The sequence below is a fragment of the Myxocyprinus asiaticus genome, chromosome 15, assembly GCF_019703515.2.
Source record: "Myxocyprinus asiaticus isolate MX2 ecotype Aquarium Trade chromosome 15, UBuf_Myxa_2, whole genome shotgun sequence".
Lineage (NCBI taxonomy): Eukaryota > Metazoa > Chordata > Actinopteri > Cypriniformes > Catostomidae > Myxocyprinus > Myxocyprinus asiaticus.
This window is the reverse complement of record NC_059358.1, coordinates 46,184,458-46,203,795: the sequence shown is the minus strand read 5'-3', so window position 1 is coordinate 46,203,795 and position 19,338 is coordinate 46,184,458. Positions and strand designations below refer to the sequence as shown.

General features: G+C 39.5%; 1 protein-coding gene across 1 annotated transcript in view; it reads right to left on the bottom strand.

Annotated features, from left to right (window-relative positions):
• Nucleotides 1-19,338, bottom strand: part of LOC127452521 (glutamate receptor ionotropic, kainate 2) — a 415,871-nt gene that overhangs the window by 222,872 nt on the left and 173,661 nt on the right. The window contains exon 7 of the mRNA XM_051718020.1: nt 14,633-14,806. Coding sequence (XP_051573980.1) covers nt 14,633-14,806 — 174 coding nt within the window. The remainder of the gene's footprint in view (nt 1-14,632; nt 14,807-19,338) is intronic.

The following is a 19,338-nucleotide window of genomic DNA, read 5'->3' as shown; positions in this document are numbered from 1 at the left end:
CAAGAAAATTTAACTAAAGAGGCCAAAAATTTCACTTGAGCGACCGCCAAGGCAAATTCAATGAGATTCATCCCACGCTCCAAACATGCCTCCCATCCAAACACGCGCAACTGTGTTTTGTGCGAGTGTTGTATGGATGCGCAATCGGAAACATGCAAGTGCGCGTGAGTGTTGAAGGCATCCCAGTCCTGTCATTTGTGCTCTAGTGACAGAAAAAGCGCAGATCACACCCGCTACTTATTCTGGTTTCTCTCAATGTCATGTGGGTTTTTAAAATACACATTAAAACCCTTTCTAAAATTCAGTTCTAATGATGTTTGATATCAGGAAACAAACCATCCATACCATATTTTCTTTCAGATATATTTTCTTTATATAGATTACTAAAACACTAAGAGCCTAATTAAGTGTTTATTTATGGATATTTTTTATTTATATGTTATTTTCTTTGTTGCATTGCTTTGAGAAGATGTTACATTTCTTAAGTTAATAATAATAATAATAATAATAATTAAAAAAGGATAATTATAATAATAAAAATAACAAAGAAGATAAGTGCACATCCTCAGACTGAAATGTGGCATTTAAATGTTTTTTTTTTTTTTTTTTTTTTTACTTTAACTATGTTTGTCAACTTACAAATAAAGAGAAAATTATATAAGATGAAGTAGTTTTCATTTATAAAGAATTTAATTCACTGACTGGAATACTTAAAATGACACATTGTGACATAATATCTAATTACGGCTTAATATCTAATACAATTGTATTTTTCAGAAAAAAAATAAAATAACTACATTGTGATATATATCATTATTTTGATATTACTAATATCATGATATAAGATTTTGGTCATATCGCCCACCCCTAATATAAAGTTTGGGATCTAAACAAAACTAGTGTTAGAAACACCTCTCAAACCATATGCGAAGTGAAAACATTTTATTGCACAACATTATATAAGACATTTACAAGGTTAGAAATATTATAGTTAGTGCTGTTAGCAGTTGGAGCCAGCAACTATTTTCATTTTCTACAAACATATATTTTTTCAGCCATAAATTATACAAGAGTTGGTTTATGTCACTAGATGATGCAATAAAGTAATAAAATGCTCAGGTGTGCTTATGCATGGACATTAGATGAGTGCCGGTGTGTAATAGCCTTTAGCCCATTAGCTGCTCTGAGCACCCGGGCAGATCATGCACTTCCGCCTGTTTATCGAGTATTCCTCATCAAAACTGTGTGGAACTTCTACCAAATACATTAGTTTATCCAAAGCATCATATGTTTGCATAGATCCATCAAAAAAAGTAGTGAGACCATTTTATTTATGATCGGTCATGCACACACAGCAGCAGTGGGAGACAATTTGCCTCCAGGTAGTTTGGATGTCAGAGCCCCTCCTCTGGATCGCTCCAAATGATCACGTGGTTGATGTCACTTTCTAAACTGAGAAAGGCCAGCCCATGTAACCAGTGTTGTAGTCGGGGCCATACGCACGTATACGCGCATGCTTACTTTTCCCCAGGGCTGTTTGCGAATAACAACTTCTAAGGATCAATATTTTGCTGCTTCAGAAGTCCATAATCTACTGTTGTGTTAGTTTTTCTTTAACTGTATTGGATGCTGTTTTGTGAAACTGGAGATTCTTTGTTGTAATTGGTGCATTATCACTTAAATTCTGCCATTCCCTGCCCCTGACAACCATCGTCACAGCCATCATCGACTGAGGAAATTTATGACAGTGAGTGGAGAGAGAGAGTCACCCTCACGCTGAAGCAGTATCAGGTAAAATTAATTAACAAAATATGCCAAACGTCCTGTAAAATAAGGAATCGTCCTGTAAATAAGGGAAAAATTGCGTTCCATATGAAATCCATACGCAATGCCGTTTGTCCTGTATTTTAGCGTCACACACCCAAACTGCTGAGAATGTTTCACAAATCGAGAGAAACTGACCTGAAACATACACACCTTTCGCGTGAGGTGTGTGAGATATTGACTGTTGTTTTAACACAGACGCAACACTTGATAGAAATGGCTGGGGGAAAGATCAGTGACAATCAGCGCACATCTTCTCAGGTGTTTTCTGTCAGAAGCATTCGAGAATTTTATATAGCATTCGAGTGCATGTAAATTGTTTCCCACCATTGTGATTTTAAAACACCAGCAAACTCACCTATTCATATACATTTTATTGCATATGTCAGAACTCATTCTTGTAGAGAGAGAGAGAGAGAGAGAGAGAGAGAGAGGTAAGAAAAACTGCATTACTGCATTAATTCAAAATAAAAGTACAGTAGTGCAGGTTTAGATAAAATACTTCACATGATTTTCGTACAAGTTCCTTGTGATAAACACTATTTTTTTTATGATTAACATTTTTATTTATTAAAACACAGAAAAACAAAACATAATTATAAATACACAAAATCAACTTTTAACACCCACTACCACCCCTCCTCCTCCCCAACCCCAACCTCAACAAACATCCCTGTGGTCTTAGATGAACACATATAAAAGAATACAAATACAAAAACCAAACAACTAAAAGAGGAAAAAAGAGAAATAATAATAATTTAAAAAAAATAATAAAAAAAATACATACAAATATATATATATATATATATATATATATATATATATATATATATATATATATATATATATACAAATATAAAAATCACACACACTGACAATTACCCCTCTCTCTCCACTATTCCACCCGAGAACCCTCCAAGAATGCTAAATATCCACCCCATTTTCTTACAAACAAATCCAGATTCCCTAGTCTTCTATAAGACCCCTCTTCTAAGGCTGCCACTCTCCCCATCTCTGAGCACCACTCCTGAAACAGGTGTGCTCCAACCGACTTCCAACCCCTCAAAATCACCTGCCTGGCGACCATAACACAGGTTAGGACCCAATCCTCCACGTTTATTCTCCACATTGATTTCTGCCCCATCTCCCAAAATACAGAGTCTGGGGCAAAATGAAACCTGAGTGCCCAAGACATCACATACAAAATTCTGAATTCTCAACCAAAACTCTTGGATCTTAATGCACCCCCAAAAAACATGGGTTATGTCTCCATCTTCCAATTGGCATCGCCAGCAGGTAGGTGTGTCTTTAAGACCAACCCTATACAGTCTAGAGGGGGTCCAATAGAATCTATGTAAAATCATAAACTGAATAAGGTGAACCCTTGGATCTCTAGATACAGACTTGAAATTTTTTAGAATCCTAGCCCACACTCCTTCCTCCAATACCAAGTTTAAATCTTTCTCCCATAATCTCTTCAGAGAAGTTGAAGCTCCATCCCCCAGACTCTGAATTAACATGGAGTAATACACTGATGCCTCGTGACCTTTTCCAAAAGCAGTAATCACCTCTGCCAAAGCATCTTCTGCTTTTTTTTTGGGGGGGGGGGGGTGCGCTACTCCCAAAAACAGTACAGAGCAGGTGGCATAGCTGTAAATACCTAAAAACTGAGATCTGGGAATTCCAAAATGATGACCCAAATTCTCAAAAGATCTCAACACTCCACTCTCATACAGGTCGCCGAGTGTAGTAACCCCCTCACAATCCACTCCGACCAACAGAAAGGGGATTTGTTGATACATAATTTGGGGTTTAGCCATATGCTTGAGGCAACATTTAAAGAAATGTCCGAATTAAACACTTTGGCCACTCTTGTCCAAATCACGTGCAAATGTGAAATAATGGGGTGTGTCTTAATTTCTCAGATTAGTTTGATAGAAAGTCTTTGCAGTGGCGAAATAGGGGCAAGGACTTCCTGTTCAATAGAAAACCAGGGAGGGGCTCTCTCAGGTGGAAGCGACCAATGGGCCAAATGTGTGAGACCGAATGCGTAATAATAAAACAAAATCTTAGGTAGGCCTAGTCCACCTTTGTCAATCGGTCTATGTAATTTATTGAAATGTAGTCTGGGAACGTTTACCATTCCAAGTGAAGGACTTCGCTATGCTATCAAAATGCTTGAAGTAAGGAGGAGGACATCTATAGGGTGAGATTGTAACAGGTAGATGAATTTTGGAATACAATTCATTTTAATAACATTAACCTTCCCTATCATCGATAAATGTAATGAAGCCCACCTGTCCACATCGCTCGAAAACATTTTTAGTAAAGAGTCAAAATTAACTTTAACTAAATCAGACAAATTTGCTGGGAATAAAATACCTAAATACTTAATGCCCTGTTTGGGCCACTGGAAGGCGCCCGGCTGAAAGGCCGTCACTCGGCAGTATGCTATCAGAGCCAAAGCCTCGGATTTAGACCAAATGACTTTGTATCCTGAGAACTTGGAAAAGGAATTAATAATTCTGTGGAGGCAAGGCATAGATCTAGTAGGGTCAGAGACGAATAATAAAATATCATCCATGTAAAGCAGAAGCTTATGTGCCACACCTCACGCCACCACCCCTGGAAAATCATCCTCCTTTCTTATCGAGGCTGCTAATGGTTCCAGGGCAAGACAGAACAATAATGGGGAAAGAGGACAACCCTGCCGAGTGCCCCTATTCAGAGTAAAATATCTGAAATTAATCCGTTTGTTTGCACCGCTGCTACAGGGTGTCTATAAAGTAACTTAATCCAACCAATAAATGCACTCCCAAACCCATACATTTCCAAAATCTTAAAAAGATAATCCATTCTACCATATCAAATGCCTTTTCGACGTCAAGTGAGATGGCAGCGACCGGAGACTGGTCATTTGCCATTGACCACATGATATTGATGAAACGCCTAATGTTGTCAGAGGAGCTGCGGCCCCTAATAAACCCCACCTGATCTATATGTATAAGAGATGTCATAACTTTGCTTAATCGATTAGCCAAAATGTTTGCCAATATTTTTACATCTAGCTTGATCAGGGAAATTAGACAATAACTTTTGTCCTTTTTAAGAATCAGACTGATCCGGGCTTGTGTCATGGTTGGCAGAAGCTTTCCATTCTTGAATGATTCTGTATAAACTTCTAACAAAAGTGGAGCCAGTTCTGTAGCATAAGATCTAAAAAATTCAGCGGCAAAGCCATCTGGCCCCAGAGCCTTGCCTGTAGGTAAGGCCTTAATTACCTCGTCAAGCTCCTCCAAGGTTATCTCAGAATCAAGATAATTTTTTTCGACAATTTAGGGAGATCTAATGGTTCCACAAAGTTTCTAATATCTTCATCGGTAGATGAAGATGTGGAACTATAAAGATCAAGATAGAATTCTTTAAAAGCATTATTAATATCAGTGGCTGAGGTAAATATTTCACCACCAGCAGATTTCACTGAGGGAATGGTAGAAAAAGACTTTCTCTGTTTTATATATCTAGCCAGATGTTTTCCTGCTTTGTCACCCGACTCAAAATATGACTGTCTTGCCCTGAATAACCAAAACTCCACCTTCTGTGACAAAATAGAATTATATCTGTATTTCAAACGAGTCAATTCTCTGAGGCCATCAGACGACATTCGGTGTTTCAGCTCTGCCTCTGCATTTTTAATATTCTCTTCCAACTCCACGAGTTCTTGTGCTTTGGATTTTTTGGTGAATGAGGCATACTGTATGATCCGACCCCTAAGATCTGCCTTAAGTGCCTCCCAAGCCACGCCAACAGAGGATACTGAGGACCAATTTTTCTCCATATAGACATTGATTTCAGCCTTTAACATTTGTTGGAATTCAGGAGTCCATCAAAAGATTAAAGTCTCCTCCCAATATTATATCATGAGGGGTGCCAGCGGCTTGCAACATCCCTTCAAGATCTATAAAAAAGCCCTGATCATCAGCAAAAGGTGCGTTTCTTGAAGAAACAAAATATCATATTTCTTACGCTTAAGAAAAGAAATAACCTTCCTTCATTTTATGGGGTGCACCAACCCATTCACAGTCCATGTGGAGAGAGATAACCCACTTATACTAACATTTGTCATTTTGATATAATAATAAAAAAAAATTGTGTGTCAAAAACAAGATTATACAGACCACATTCCCCATTAGTGCAACAATCAAACACCGAACTTCCCTCCGAACAAAACAAACAGAAAAAAGAAAAACGTGCGCATTAACCCCGTACATGACAGCGCCAACCAGCGTCAATCCCTCTAAACTCAAAAGGTCCACGTACGCATGCGAGAGCCCCCACGACAAGTTTGCCGTCAGATTGCTCAAGTCCGGTGCTTGTGCACAAATTTTGTGAGGCAAAATTACATAACAGAAAATACTTGGTAAACAAACCCCAACCAACAGGCAGAATAAACACAAAGAACGTGTAGACTCATTCACAGAACTGTCTTGGAGGTGTGTTCCTCCATAAAAAAATTCCAGCTGATATAAAGCCGTTCAGTTTCCTCGGACAGATAAACAAGTGTTCAGTGAGCCAGCTGTTATGAGTGCAGCAGATGACGTAATCATTCTAATGTCCCTTAAAAATACTCCACAAAAACAAACTCCAGCCAACAGGAGGCATAAGCACAAAGAACGAACAGATCCATCCACAACTGTCCCGAAGAAGTGTTATTCCACAAAACAAGCTCCAGCAGCTAGGCGGAACCCGCATGAAAAGAAACAAAACAGGCATCCCGGATCCTCAGATGATCAAGTGTGTATTGAGCGAGTCAAATTCACTCGAAGGCCGCGTAAAAAAAAATACATGACTTACTCAGTCCGTCGACTTTATAAAAGACCTCCTTTATGTAAGCATGTAGATATTTTGTGGTCATCCATGTTGTCCATTCTCAATCTGGCCGGGAACTTCAGTGTAAAAAAGCACCCAGCTTCCTCAGAAAATCAAGTCACTGAACAGCGAGTCAGTCCACTAATATAAGAAACATCAAATGGCTTACTCACTCCAATGTATTTATGAAAGAGAGTGCCTGTTTTGGACATGTAAATACTATGCAACCATCCTTCGTTTCTATTCTCAGTTTAGCCGGAAACATCAATTCAAAAGCGATCTTCCGTTGATGTAAAAGTTTCTTACATTTTTACCGATCGCGTTTCTCTCGTCGAATTCGCAAAGTCCAGGAACAAGAAAATATTGTGATTCTTCCAAGAAAGCTTTCCTTTGCTCCTCGCCTGGTGCAACTCGAGATCTTTATCGGATGATCTAAGAAATTTGGCCAGGATTGTTCAGGGCCTGACTCCCTCAGCAGATCTGTGAGCTGGGACTCTGTGAGCTCGCTCAATTTCCAGTTTATGGCCTGTTATGTTGAGCATACTCGGGAAGAGCTCGTCCAGGAATTTCACCATATCCCTGCTCTCTTCATGCTCAGGAATTCCAACAATTCGTATGTTATTCCTTCGGTTCATATTTTCAAGATATTCCAGTTTTTCCAAAATGTTTTCCAAGTCTGTTTTGGACGCGGGCGGATTAGCGGATAATTCCCTTTACGTTGACTCCAAATAATCGATTCGTTTCTCAACATTTGCGACTCTTGTGACCAACTCAGGGATTTTAGTTTCCATCACCATAATCAATCAGCGTATTACAGCGAGATCCTCCAAGTCAGCAACAACCTTCGTCAGCATCACCGAGATGTTGGACAGTTGATGCTGGATTTCATCTCCCGACGTGCTTTCCAAATCGAGTCCCTTGCTCGCAGTCCTGTCAGAGGCCCCAGCCTGAGCACGTAAGTGTCTTTTAATGTCTCCAGAGTCTGAGGATTTTGACTTCTTTGCCATGTTTACCTCAAAGAGCAAATATGTAATTGGATGTATCGAATCTCACTGGATTATAACATGAAAATAATTTTAAAAAACTAGCAAAGTGCACAGAGCTCGTGATTCACACGTCTGCTTCTCGCATGGCGTCACCCAGAACCCTGTGATAAACACTATTAACTGCCAATCAATGACACTAATCCAAGGAAAAATACACTATTTTCATGTTAAGCCTTTTCTCTCCCTTTCTCTCTTCTTCCTGGTCATTGTATTAAAGCATTTTTTATTTTAAGTTTAGTAGGGGACGTTTGCACTGAATGTGTTTTTGTGTCCGTCTGAGCTGTTTTTCAGTGTAAAGCAGCATCTCGCACAGGAACGCCTGTAAATATGGGTTATTCCTACAATTCTGTGTCATTTTAAGTCCCCATTACAAGTGTGTGTGCTATTTATATTGTTTAATTTCACCCGATTACAATTTTGATAGGCTTGTTAAAAAGAATAAATACTTTTTATAAAGTTACACACTTCTGTGGGCTTAAAAGTAAAATTGTAATTAATTGAAATCCTTTTCTATTGCACTCATTGCACTCATTCTATTGTCATTTTCTCATGTCCCAAAAACTGCACGTCAAACATCTTTGACAAAAATAAGTGCTAAATCATTGGATTTTTATTTCCCCCCCACATACAGTTAAGAGTTTAGTGTTACATTCTCTCACTAACATGTATTCATTTGTGGTAAATGTGTAATTTTAACACTGATATTGGAGGATTTTTGTGTATCCCTTGATTTATTGCGCACCCTGTTATGTCATGATACCATGACTGTTCATTGAAGATATATGTTAGGAAATGACATCACACACACTGGAAGTAGACATCACCCATTCTGCAAAATTACTTTGAGTTACTTGAAGTTTATAACTCTATTGTTTTATTCATTTATTTTGTGGTGTTAGTCATATGTGGTCAATCATAACATGTCCACCCTGTTATGGGAAGATATATGGGAAATTAATGTAATTTCAAATTTCAATATACTGTATTTATGTTAACAGAAATAAAATCGTAAATATTAGTTTACAAATATGTTTCCTAGATATCAATCACTGATCATGTAGTGGCTAATTTATCCACTGAATATCCACCCTGTTATTGTCCACTCTGATGCTGCCCATTTAACTGGATGGACATCTGAATTTTTTAGTAATTTAGCTTGACCAGTATGACTATTACAATATTTAATGTGTCCCTGTGATGATGAAAATTTTTTACAAGAAACTTGTAAAAGTATGTTTTGTTTTTCAAAAGTTTCAAAGCTGGAATATCACTGATTTGTAGGAATTACCCATTTACGATATGTACAGATTTGCAGTTCTGACATTCTCTATATGCAGATTACGCAGTCTACAGTAACAGTAAAGTACAATCTATAGTAACAGACCATCAAGTTCTCATCAAGCTGGACAACTTTCATAATTATAGTCATTAGGTCTGCCCAACAGGAAGTCATCCATTTTGGATTTTTTGAATATAGCAGTCTCTGAACTTTTAAATACTCCTCCTAGGGGATTCATTTAGACAACATTATGCCAAGACATTGAAGATGCTAAAATCTGAACAGATTTTTAATATTTTGAACAGTGTTGCCATGGCGAGGCATTCAATTAATGGTGAAAAATGGGAAACAGGTAGTGTCTCATATCTTCTGTGTGCAATGTGTGATTTAGATCAAAATTGAGAGTCTTGGGGGCTAATCACATGGATGTGACTATTTTGGGTCATGGTCATAGTGCCACCACCTGGCAGCAGGAAGTGTGGCTCTTACAACAGACTTTAAAATAGTCCTCTTATATTTACCCATATTGCTTCAAAATTGTTTAGAATAATGTCAAATGCCAAATGCATGTGTCCACCTTGCATTGTTTTCCAAAAGCCACCGGGTGGAAATGGTGCCCATGGTGCTTGGGCCCGTCATTGCTGCTTGCAGCTGTATTTAGATTAAAGAGTTTACACTCTTATTGGATGGTCGAATTAAAATAGTGTGTCTGATTGAGTTGATACAAATTACAGTGAGATGTAAGTTATGAAATTAATTTTTAAAACCTAATAATAAAAACCTGTTCCCTTACATGGTTCGTTAGCTGAGACCTTTGTCTACAAATATATCCATGTCAAATTAATTTAGTATTAAAAAATAAAAACAAGATTTAAAACATATTTTGTCCCTTATCTTAAGAATCAGTGACTCACACTTTGTAACTTTGGTAGAAAGCACAAAAACCCACTTACAAAATAACTAATTTCACTAAATGTATTAGTTAAATGCATGTATTATGTGCAGTCCAGCACAGAATCTTTTGTCTTTTCTGTGGCTTCCATCTCCTCAGATAAACTCACAAGGACAAGTCACTGCAGACATGAATGGGTGTTTTTCAGCAGATGATGAGTTGTGCTGAAGATCAGCGCTCGCCAAGTAAATCAGACAGAAATGAAAGTAATTAGCAAGCTGAGAAATTATGCTAATAATGCTGAGGACCTTGTTAGGTCATTTTCATTATGCATGTTAAACCGTGATTTAGGCCAGCAGTTCCCCGTATGAAGATTAATTATTGTCCAAAGAGAAAATGTGTAGAATTTGATATTACAACCCACTGCCCACAAACAAATCTCACAATCATTGGCCCTTTCAAAAAACAAAAATGAAAACTGTCAGTCTTTCCATTAAAAAAGGTAACACTTTATAATAGCAATGTGTTATAAAGTATTTGTAAAGCATTAGTTTATAGTTAATTGATCATTTATAAATTGTTGTTCATTTATTTATTGGGATTTGTTTCCCCTTTTTCACCCAATTTGGAATGCCCAATTCCCAATGCGCTCTAAGTCCTCGTGGTCGCGTAGTGATTCGCCTCAATCCGGGTGGCGGAGGATGAATCCCAGTTGCCTCCGCGCCTGAGACCATCAACCCACGCATCTTATCACGTGGCTTGTTGAGCGCGTTGCCACAGAGACATAGCGCGTGTGGAGGCTTCACGCCACCCACCGCGGCATCCGCGCTCAACTCACCACGCGCCCCACCGACAACAGACCACATTATAGCAACCACGAGGAGGTTACCCCATGTGACTCTACCCTCCCTAGCAACCGGGCCAATTTGGTTGCTTAGGAGACCTGGCTGGAGTCACTCAGCATGCCCTGGGGTTCGAACTAGCGAACTCCAGGGGTGGTAGCCAGCGTCTTTTAAATTGTTGTACATTATTAATACATTATAAAGATACAAACAAATAGTATGCTATTCATTTATATTCTCTGAAGCAAACAATTTACTATTGTTTAATAAGTTCATATAAGCAGTTTTATAATATTTATTTCAACCTTAGAAAACAACTTGTTAATCTTGTTAAATAATTGATGTATTTTAGTTGATACAAACCAGTAGTAAATAAGTGTTTCTGAGAACATTAAGAAGGCATAAATTCACAGTTAATAAAGAAATTGTATACATATGCTTAATTAGTTTATTCCTGTTTCAGAAACCCTTACTATTAAATCAATTAATGCTTAATAAAGGACATAATAAAGCCCTGACTAATTGAAAACTAATTATTTTGCATGACCTAATCTAAAGTAAGAATATAAAAAAAAATATATTAATTTGTACAAATATATGAAGCTCCTCCATCTCTACACTGGAAGAGACAATATTTGACTAAAGTTGATGGCAGTTGGGTGGGAAAATAATTAGTCAGAAATCTTGTGGCTCTTTGATTTTCTCATCAAGTATTTGCCACAATCTGAGCTCCATAAGTTACTCTTCAGCCATTCAATATAAAGCTTTAACAGGACCGTAAATACAGAGCACCAGTGAAACTGCTAATCAAACGTTCAGGGAAACTTTCCTCAGTGTCAATATGCATTAGCCTCTGACTGATCGCCAACTGGCTGATTGAGTAATGCCCACCTTCAAAATGCACATCTCAAGGCAACCTGAAGCATCATGGTTCTGAAATAATCATCAGTGTCAATATTACAACAGGAAGGGGTTGAATAGTCAGTCTTTGTCCTTTACTTTGATGAGTGCATGGATGATGGATGAGATACTGTGTGTGCTGTACTGGCCGACAGGCTGAGTCAGCTAATTAAAGGCTTTAGAGCCTTTTAATCAACTGGGCTAGAAAGGGGAAATTTACCTTTCCGCTGCCCTCCTTCAGTTGTCTATATATGGTGAGCGGGTGGGTTTTTGTCTGCCAGTGTGTGTAGATAATGTCTCTTTCACTCTGTACAGTAGGGAGGAATCATATGGATTTTAACAATTCTGGTTTAGATTCCGATTTCATGTAACAGCCCCGGTTCCTTAACGATTGCATGAATGATTATTTTAGTACTTTTAAAGTAGTAATTTGCCCGTACTATTTGCCAAACAAATATATATATATATATATATATATATATATATATATATATATATATATATATATATATATATATATATGTACTTTTTTGGGAGCACTGTACATTAATGTTTCCTTTCATAGGAGTTTATAAAGAAGTCCATTAATGACTAATAATTCATTTACAAATACATATAAAATCATTTACATGCAGTTACATTAACAACATGAACAAAAAGGGTGACTTTTGTGCAATACTTGCCAAACAGTGAGACATTTTTCCTCATATGTTATAAATGCTTAATGAGTGAATAAATGAATGTTATATTTATATAGTGCTTTTTCTGACACTACACTCGAAGCACATTACACAGTGAACAAGGGACTCTCCTCATCCACCACCAGTGTGCAGCATTCACCTGGATGATGCGACAGCAGCCATAGTGCGCCAGTATGCTCACCACACACCAGCTAATGGTGGAGAGGAGAGATAAAACTGATTCAACATTAGTAACCTATGAAAATGTAAAATTTACACAAACGAAGCATTTATTAAGAATGTTAATAAATGTGAACAGGAGGGGCAAGTCTAAATTAATTTTTGTGGTAATCAACATTATGCCACAAATGCTGTCAATTGAGCTTCCAGAGTATTACTTTAATTAATGAGTTGCCAACATTAGAAGCCTATGTACATAAAGTTGAGTGTGGTTTAACGGTCATCAGTCTTTATTATATAATATATGCTGCGAATGAGCATGAAGATCTGAAAAGTGTTTTTGCAGAGGACATAAGGTAACTAGGACTAGTTAAGTTGGGAAATCACTCGGAGTAACACCATTCTTTTCACATGTCACAGCGTGACAAGGAAAGTGACAAAGAGTGAGTCAACACATTACAGTCATGAAACTCAAAATGACATAATGCCTCCTTTAAATCTCAATATAATAGTCTATTAGTGCTGCATTGTGACATAAATCATGAATTAGGGCATTTATGATTTTTGTTTTGTATTAATACAATGTGAATGTGTTTTTATTAAGCATTTATAACATATGAGTTAAAATGTTCACTATTTTACAAGTATTGCATGAAAGTTGCCCTTTTTATTTATGTTGTTTTAACTGCATATCAATGATTTCTAGTACATTTTTAAATGAATTATTAGTCATTAATGAACCTCTGTTTAAACACCTAACAAAGGGAACATTAATATAAAGTGTTACCAAGACAATGTGTATTCTAGATGGTCACATATGTTTTGAACCCCAAAAGTGAGTAAACAAAGACAGAATTGTAATTCGTTGGTGAACTGTCCCTTTAAAATGAAACCACAATGTTTAAAGTCTTCCATCGTCATAGATTTGTACTTCCTCTCTGAACTGGAAACAAAACAGAGAGTGCAATGATGTGTCATTGTTTTGTGTCCCTTGAGAGTTATTTTGGCAGGTTGGCTCTTATTGGCATGTGGCTTCTCATCTCTTCTTCTGTTTGCATTTCACCCAGTCTTGACTGGGTTCATATTTTGGCCATTTTCCCAGACAGAAGAGCCACTGTTGAGGAAGAACTGGGATCCTGCCAGTATGCTGATATCAGACTGTTTTTAGATTGAGTGCCTGTGTATAACACATGCGTCAAATCACTGCATACCCTGCAGGTTGTGGGTTCAAGTTCTCTGGAGGAAAGTGCTCTGTAAAAACTGAACCAACAACTTATCCGCCAGCTGATACCAGCAGCAATGAAACACAACCAGAGTTTCACTATTTTCATCTTGACTGGATTCTCATATTATTTGAGTGGTTGAATTTTGACGACTTGACTAGTGTAACATTCAAGTAACATGAAAACAATTAACACGTGCCCTTGGTCTCAATTGGTGGGTTGCAACCCCAAAAAATGGATCACAGGTCTGTTCTAATAAACAATGCACATAAGACACTGCAACTAACTTTATAATCATAAGGCTTTGCATTTTCTTTTTTTTTTTTTAAGAAGAAAACACTTCCCATATGCGTCCAATCAAACTCTACAATATTTTGGCACAAATTGACCCGTAACTTGGTAAGCTAGCAAAATTAAACGGATGCCAACATGGACATGTTGTGTGATATGCCCTCATCTTCAAAAATCATAAGAAAACAAGACCCAGATTTCATAATATGGATATGGTTACATGGAACATGGATAAACTTGGTTTGTTCTGACGAAAATGTGTTTTGTGCTGTGAATTACTAAAATCATTTCTGTTCCAGAGACATTTACAAACCAAATACTCAATTCATAAAGACAAGCTGGTTGAGCTTTTTTTAGATATATATATATATTTTTTTTTCATACTAATTTGAATCTATCACCATTTTAAATTATGAAATGCATTAACAAATTTCAATGTTTGAGTTCATGGAATTTTTTTTTTTCTTTTATTCAATTAACAATTATGGTACTGTGTTGGTTCGTCACTTGCTGTTCAATGTTAAATGTGGGTCCTGATGAAGCAAAACCAGCTGGGAAGAGCTGGTCAATATAGTGCAATAAGAAGATGTTATAACATTGTCTTACTGTCATGAAACCATCCAGCAGGCCCGAGTCAGGTTTGGGAGGTGCTTGCAGGCGCTCCATGGACCACTTCTCAATGATGGACGAGACCTGACTGTTCTCAGTGTTCAGGATACGGAATCCAGTCATGTTCACTCCGCTGTAGCGATACGGCTCCACATCCAAAGCAAAGAGATCCTAAAGAATATGTAACAATTCAATATTTACTAAACTATGAAAAAAAAAACAAAAAAAAAACATTTGGAAATGTAAGAGACGAGGCCTGGTAAATTGTGCATGTGCACGGTGGTGCGTTCAGCTTTGACTGAAATAGTTTCCATTCCCCCTTGAGAGGTAACAGGCAGCTTTCAAATTAAGGGGACAGTAAGGACAATTTTCCTTGTATATATTATCTTAAAGCTGTTAATCAATTTAAATAATTAACCATGAATAATTGCACAGCTTTGTCGTAGTTAGCATGTTGACACATTCAGTTTCAACATAGGCATATGTGTAGTCATCAGAATCTGACATTTCCATGAGTTACACTCATAATGTAGATTTATGCAACAAAGGTCTTTACTCATCTCACTCACACTAAATAGTCAACAGTAGATTTTGTATTCAGATTGTCTATTTGCACCACAGTGTAAATAGCATCTGCCACACAGTGCAGCTATTTGCATCCCAATAGTCTAGTGGAACCACAGAAATATACGACAAACTAACACCCTGTCTACACCAGATGCGAGTGTTGCATCAAAAGAAATAGAACCCCATTATAATCAATGATGCTGTCTACATTGGAAGCATCCATTGCGGCGTGTCTGTCTCGCCGACAATAAATGGGTGTTGCGTTCCATTTTATGCTGCACGCGCTTTAGAACATTTGTGCCGGTGTGTCCAGCATAGACAGCCTCAAGCCACTGCGGCATGGTGCGTCAACGGATGCGCCCCGTGTAGACATGGTGTAAACAATAAGTGTCGCTGCAGTGGCGTGAGGTGTAAAAACGTGTGAATGTGTTCTGTTGTCCTAGTGACTGTGGTTCGAATCTGCTTTTTGTCCCACTCTTTTTCCCATCCAATTTCCTGTTTCCACTCTTATTATTTCCTTTAATACTACTTAAAATAATAGATATATGAAAATTAATATAAATGTTGATTTCGTCACAGTGATTTGGTCACGGTCAATGTCGAGGAGTGCAGAGAAGGGTTGATCTGGAGGCGGGGTCTGTTGATCACAATTGTTCCCGCAGCACGGCATCGCTTGTGTGTAGATTACATCACTATATTACTATAGTACCATGTTTATTGGCAGAACCCATAGTTTTAATGCAATTAACCATGGAGTTAGTACAGTATTATTGTGGTAATATAGTAATCATGGTTAATTTTGTGGTTTCTGTAAATTTACAAAAAATACCATGGTGAAACCATGTAGTAAAACCAAGGTTAGGTTAAGGTCAGGTTTCGGGATAGAGGTTGATGTAGTGTGTCTGTGGGACTCACAATAAACACACTAGAGTGATGCCCACACTGTATGTTAGTATTTACATATGGATGCAAATAGTATCTGACACTGTCTGCATCAGGGTGCAATTAGTATCTACCATTATTTGCACCAGGTTGCAAATAGCATCTGCCTTTTATATTTTTCTGCATTGAAACACACAGGAAATGCAAAAAAACACTGCAACATTTTAATAATAGAACAACTTCTCCAAGCCTTTAAGGATGTACTGTACCTTTACTTATATAAAGAATATTCAAGCAAAGATACTGTATTTCAGTGTGCAGATAATGATTATTTATCAAAACGAAGCAACAGGAAAAACAAATGTTTCTGCAAGTTTGGCTTGCAAATTAGAGTCTGAGATATAAACCTAATAAGAGTGTAACTTTAATTATTTAATTGAGCTCTGAAAGTAGCAATCCAGAACCAAAAGAGCCATTTACAGTAAAAAAAAAAAAAAAAAAAATTCAATATTTCCACAAAGGGCACATACTGGTCTGATATATACAGTTGAAGTCAGAAGTTCCCTATCTGTCACTCACTCGACATTGTATCGATGTGCTGGTATGCAACCACTCATTCAGATTTTCTCTTCGGAGCCGAACGGTTGATGCTCACTGAGCTGAATTCCCATGGCTGTTCATTCACCTCTGCTGGATCTGACGGTGCATTTCAGTGGCTTCTCCCCCCTCTGCATTGGTGCACTGCAGAGAACGCCCCTGGATGCTTCGGCAGAAATAAGAGTATATTCTAAAAAAAGAGTATATTTCTCTAAAAGAGCGGCACACTACTTTGAACGTCTTTTTAAAGACGCGTCTTTTTAAAGATGCCTTTCCGTTTGTGTGTTATTCCTGGTTGCGGTCCTTATCTCTCGCCTTCTGAGGGTCATGATTGCTGTCTTTCATGTCTGGGCGCTGCCCACATGGAGACAGTGTTCGTGGATGGGTCATGTACTCAATGTGAGAACATTTCCATGGCAACGATGCGGTCGCGGCTTGCCTTCATAAGAATGCAAGCCACTCCAGCGGCTCCCTGCCCCGGTCCTTCTACCTACAGGTATGAGGCCAGCACGGCTAGCACTGGGGGCGATTTGGGGACCCCAATGGAACCACCTCCGCCGGGTATCCCCCACGGACCTTCCATTCCCCAGAATGCTCGTCTGCCCCGATCGGGCTTCTGGATGAGTCCGCCAGCCCGCAAAGGTGATGAGCTCTCGAGCGCAACATCAGAGAGCGGGCTCGTCCAGTCGGACGCGGAAGCCTCAGCTGGGCTCCCCCCCTTGGGTACAATTGCCCAGTCACAGGCTGATGCGGAGATGACGGACATGCTTTCCTGGGCAGCCGCGAGCATTGGGCTAGAGTGGAACCCTCCGCTCTCCCCTGAACTCTCGCAGCTCGATGATTGGTTCCTGGGCTCGTGGCGCCGCTTGCAGCCACGCCATCCCCCGCCCCAGTTCCTTTCTTCCCGGAAGTGCACAAGGAGCTAACAAAGTCGTGGGAGGCACCTTTTACTGCCCGGTCTCGATCTTTCAGCCAACTAGGGCTTCGGGTCAACTGGGGAAAGAGCAAGCTCCTCCCGGTTCAGAGCATCTCTTTTCTCAGCTTGGAGTTGGACTCAGTCTCGATGATGGCATACCTCACGAACAAGCGTGCATAGTCAGTGCAGACCTGTTTGAAGGTGTTCAGACAGAAGACAGCGGTTACACTGAAACTGTTTCAGAGGCTCCTGGGGCATATGGCATCCTCAGCGGTGGCCACTCCACTCGGGTTGATGCATATGAGATTCAGCACTGGCTCCAGACTCAAGTCCCGAGATGGGCATGGCGCCGCGGGACACATTGCGTGGCCATCACGCCGGTCTGTCACCGCCTCTTCAGCCCTTGGAACGACCTCACATTTCTACGGGCCGGCGTTCCCCTAGAGCAGGTCTCCATGCAAGTCGTGGTTACGACAGATGCCTCCAAAACGGGCTGGGGCACTGTATGCAACGGGAATGCAGCCGCCGGCTCCTGGACGGGCCCGTGGCTATGTTGGCACATCAACTGCCTCAGGTTGCTGGCAATTCTGCTCGCTCTGTTGAGGTTTCAGCCATTGATCCAGGGCAAGCACGTGTTAGTTCAGACAGACAAGACGGCAACGGTAGCATATATCAACCATCAAGGCGGTTTACGCTCCCGTTGTATGACACAAATCGCCCGCCGTCTCCTCCTCTGTAGTCAACAGCACCTCAAGTCGCTGCGAGCCACTCACATCCCAGGCGACCTCAACACTGCAGCAGAAGTGCTTTCACGGCAGGTTACCCTCAGGGGAGAGTGGTGACTCCACCCTCGGGTGGTCCAGCTGATTTGGAGTCAATTTGGGCAAGCACAGGTAGACCTGTTCGCTTCCCAAGAATCCTCCCACTGCCTGCTCTGGTACACCCTGACCGAGGCACCTCTCGGTATAGACACGCTGGCACACAGCTGGCCACCTGGACTACACAAATATGCACTTCCCCCAGTGAGCCTACTTGCACAGACCCAGTGCAAGGTCAGTTAGGATCACTACTTTATTTTAAGAATGTAAAATGTCAGAATAATAGTAGAGATAATTATTTATTTCAGCTTTTATTTCTTTCATCACATTCCCAGTGGGTCAGAAGTTTACATACACTGTGTTAGTATTTGGTAGCATTGCCTTTAAATTGTTTAACTTGGGTCAGACATTTTGGGTAGCCTTCCACAAGCTTCTCACAATAAGTTGCTGGAATTTTGGCACATTCCTCCAGATAGAACTGGTGTAACTGAATCAGGTTTTTAGTCCTCCTTGCTCGCACATGCTTTTTCAGTTCTGCCCACAAATTTTCTATCGGATTGAGGTCAGGGCTTTGTAATGGTCACTCCAATACCTTGACTTTGTTGGCCATTTTGCCACAGCTTTGGAGGTATGCTTGGGGTCACTGTCCATTTGGAAGACCCATTTGCGACCGAGCTTTAACTTCATGGCTGATGTCTTGAGATGTTGCTTCAATTTATCCACATAATTTTCCTTACTCATGATGCCATCTATTTTGTGAAGTGCACCAGTCCCTCCTGCAGCAAAGCCCCCCACAACATGATGCTGTCACCCCCATGCTTCACGGTTGGGATGGTGATCTTTGGCTTGCAAGCCTCACCCTTTTTCCTCCAAACATAACGATGGTCATTATGCCCAAATAGTTCCATTTTTGTTTCATCAAA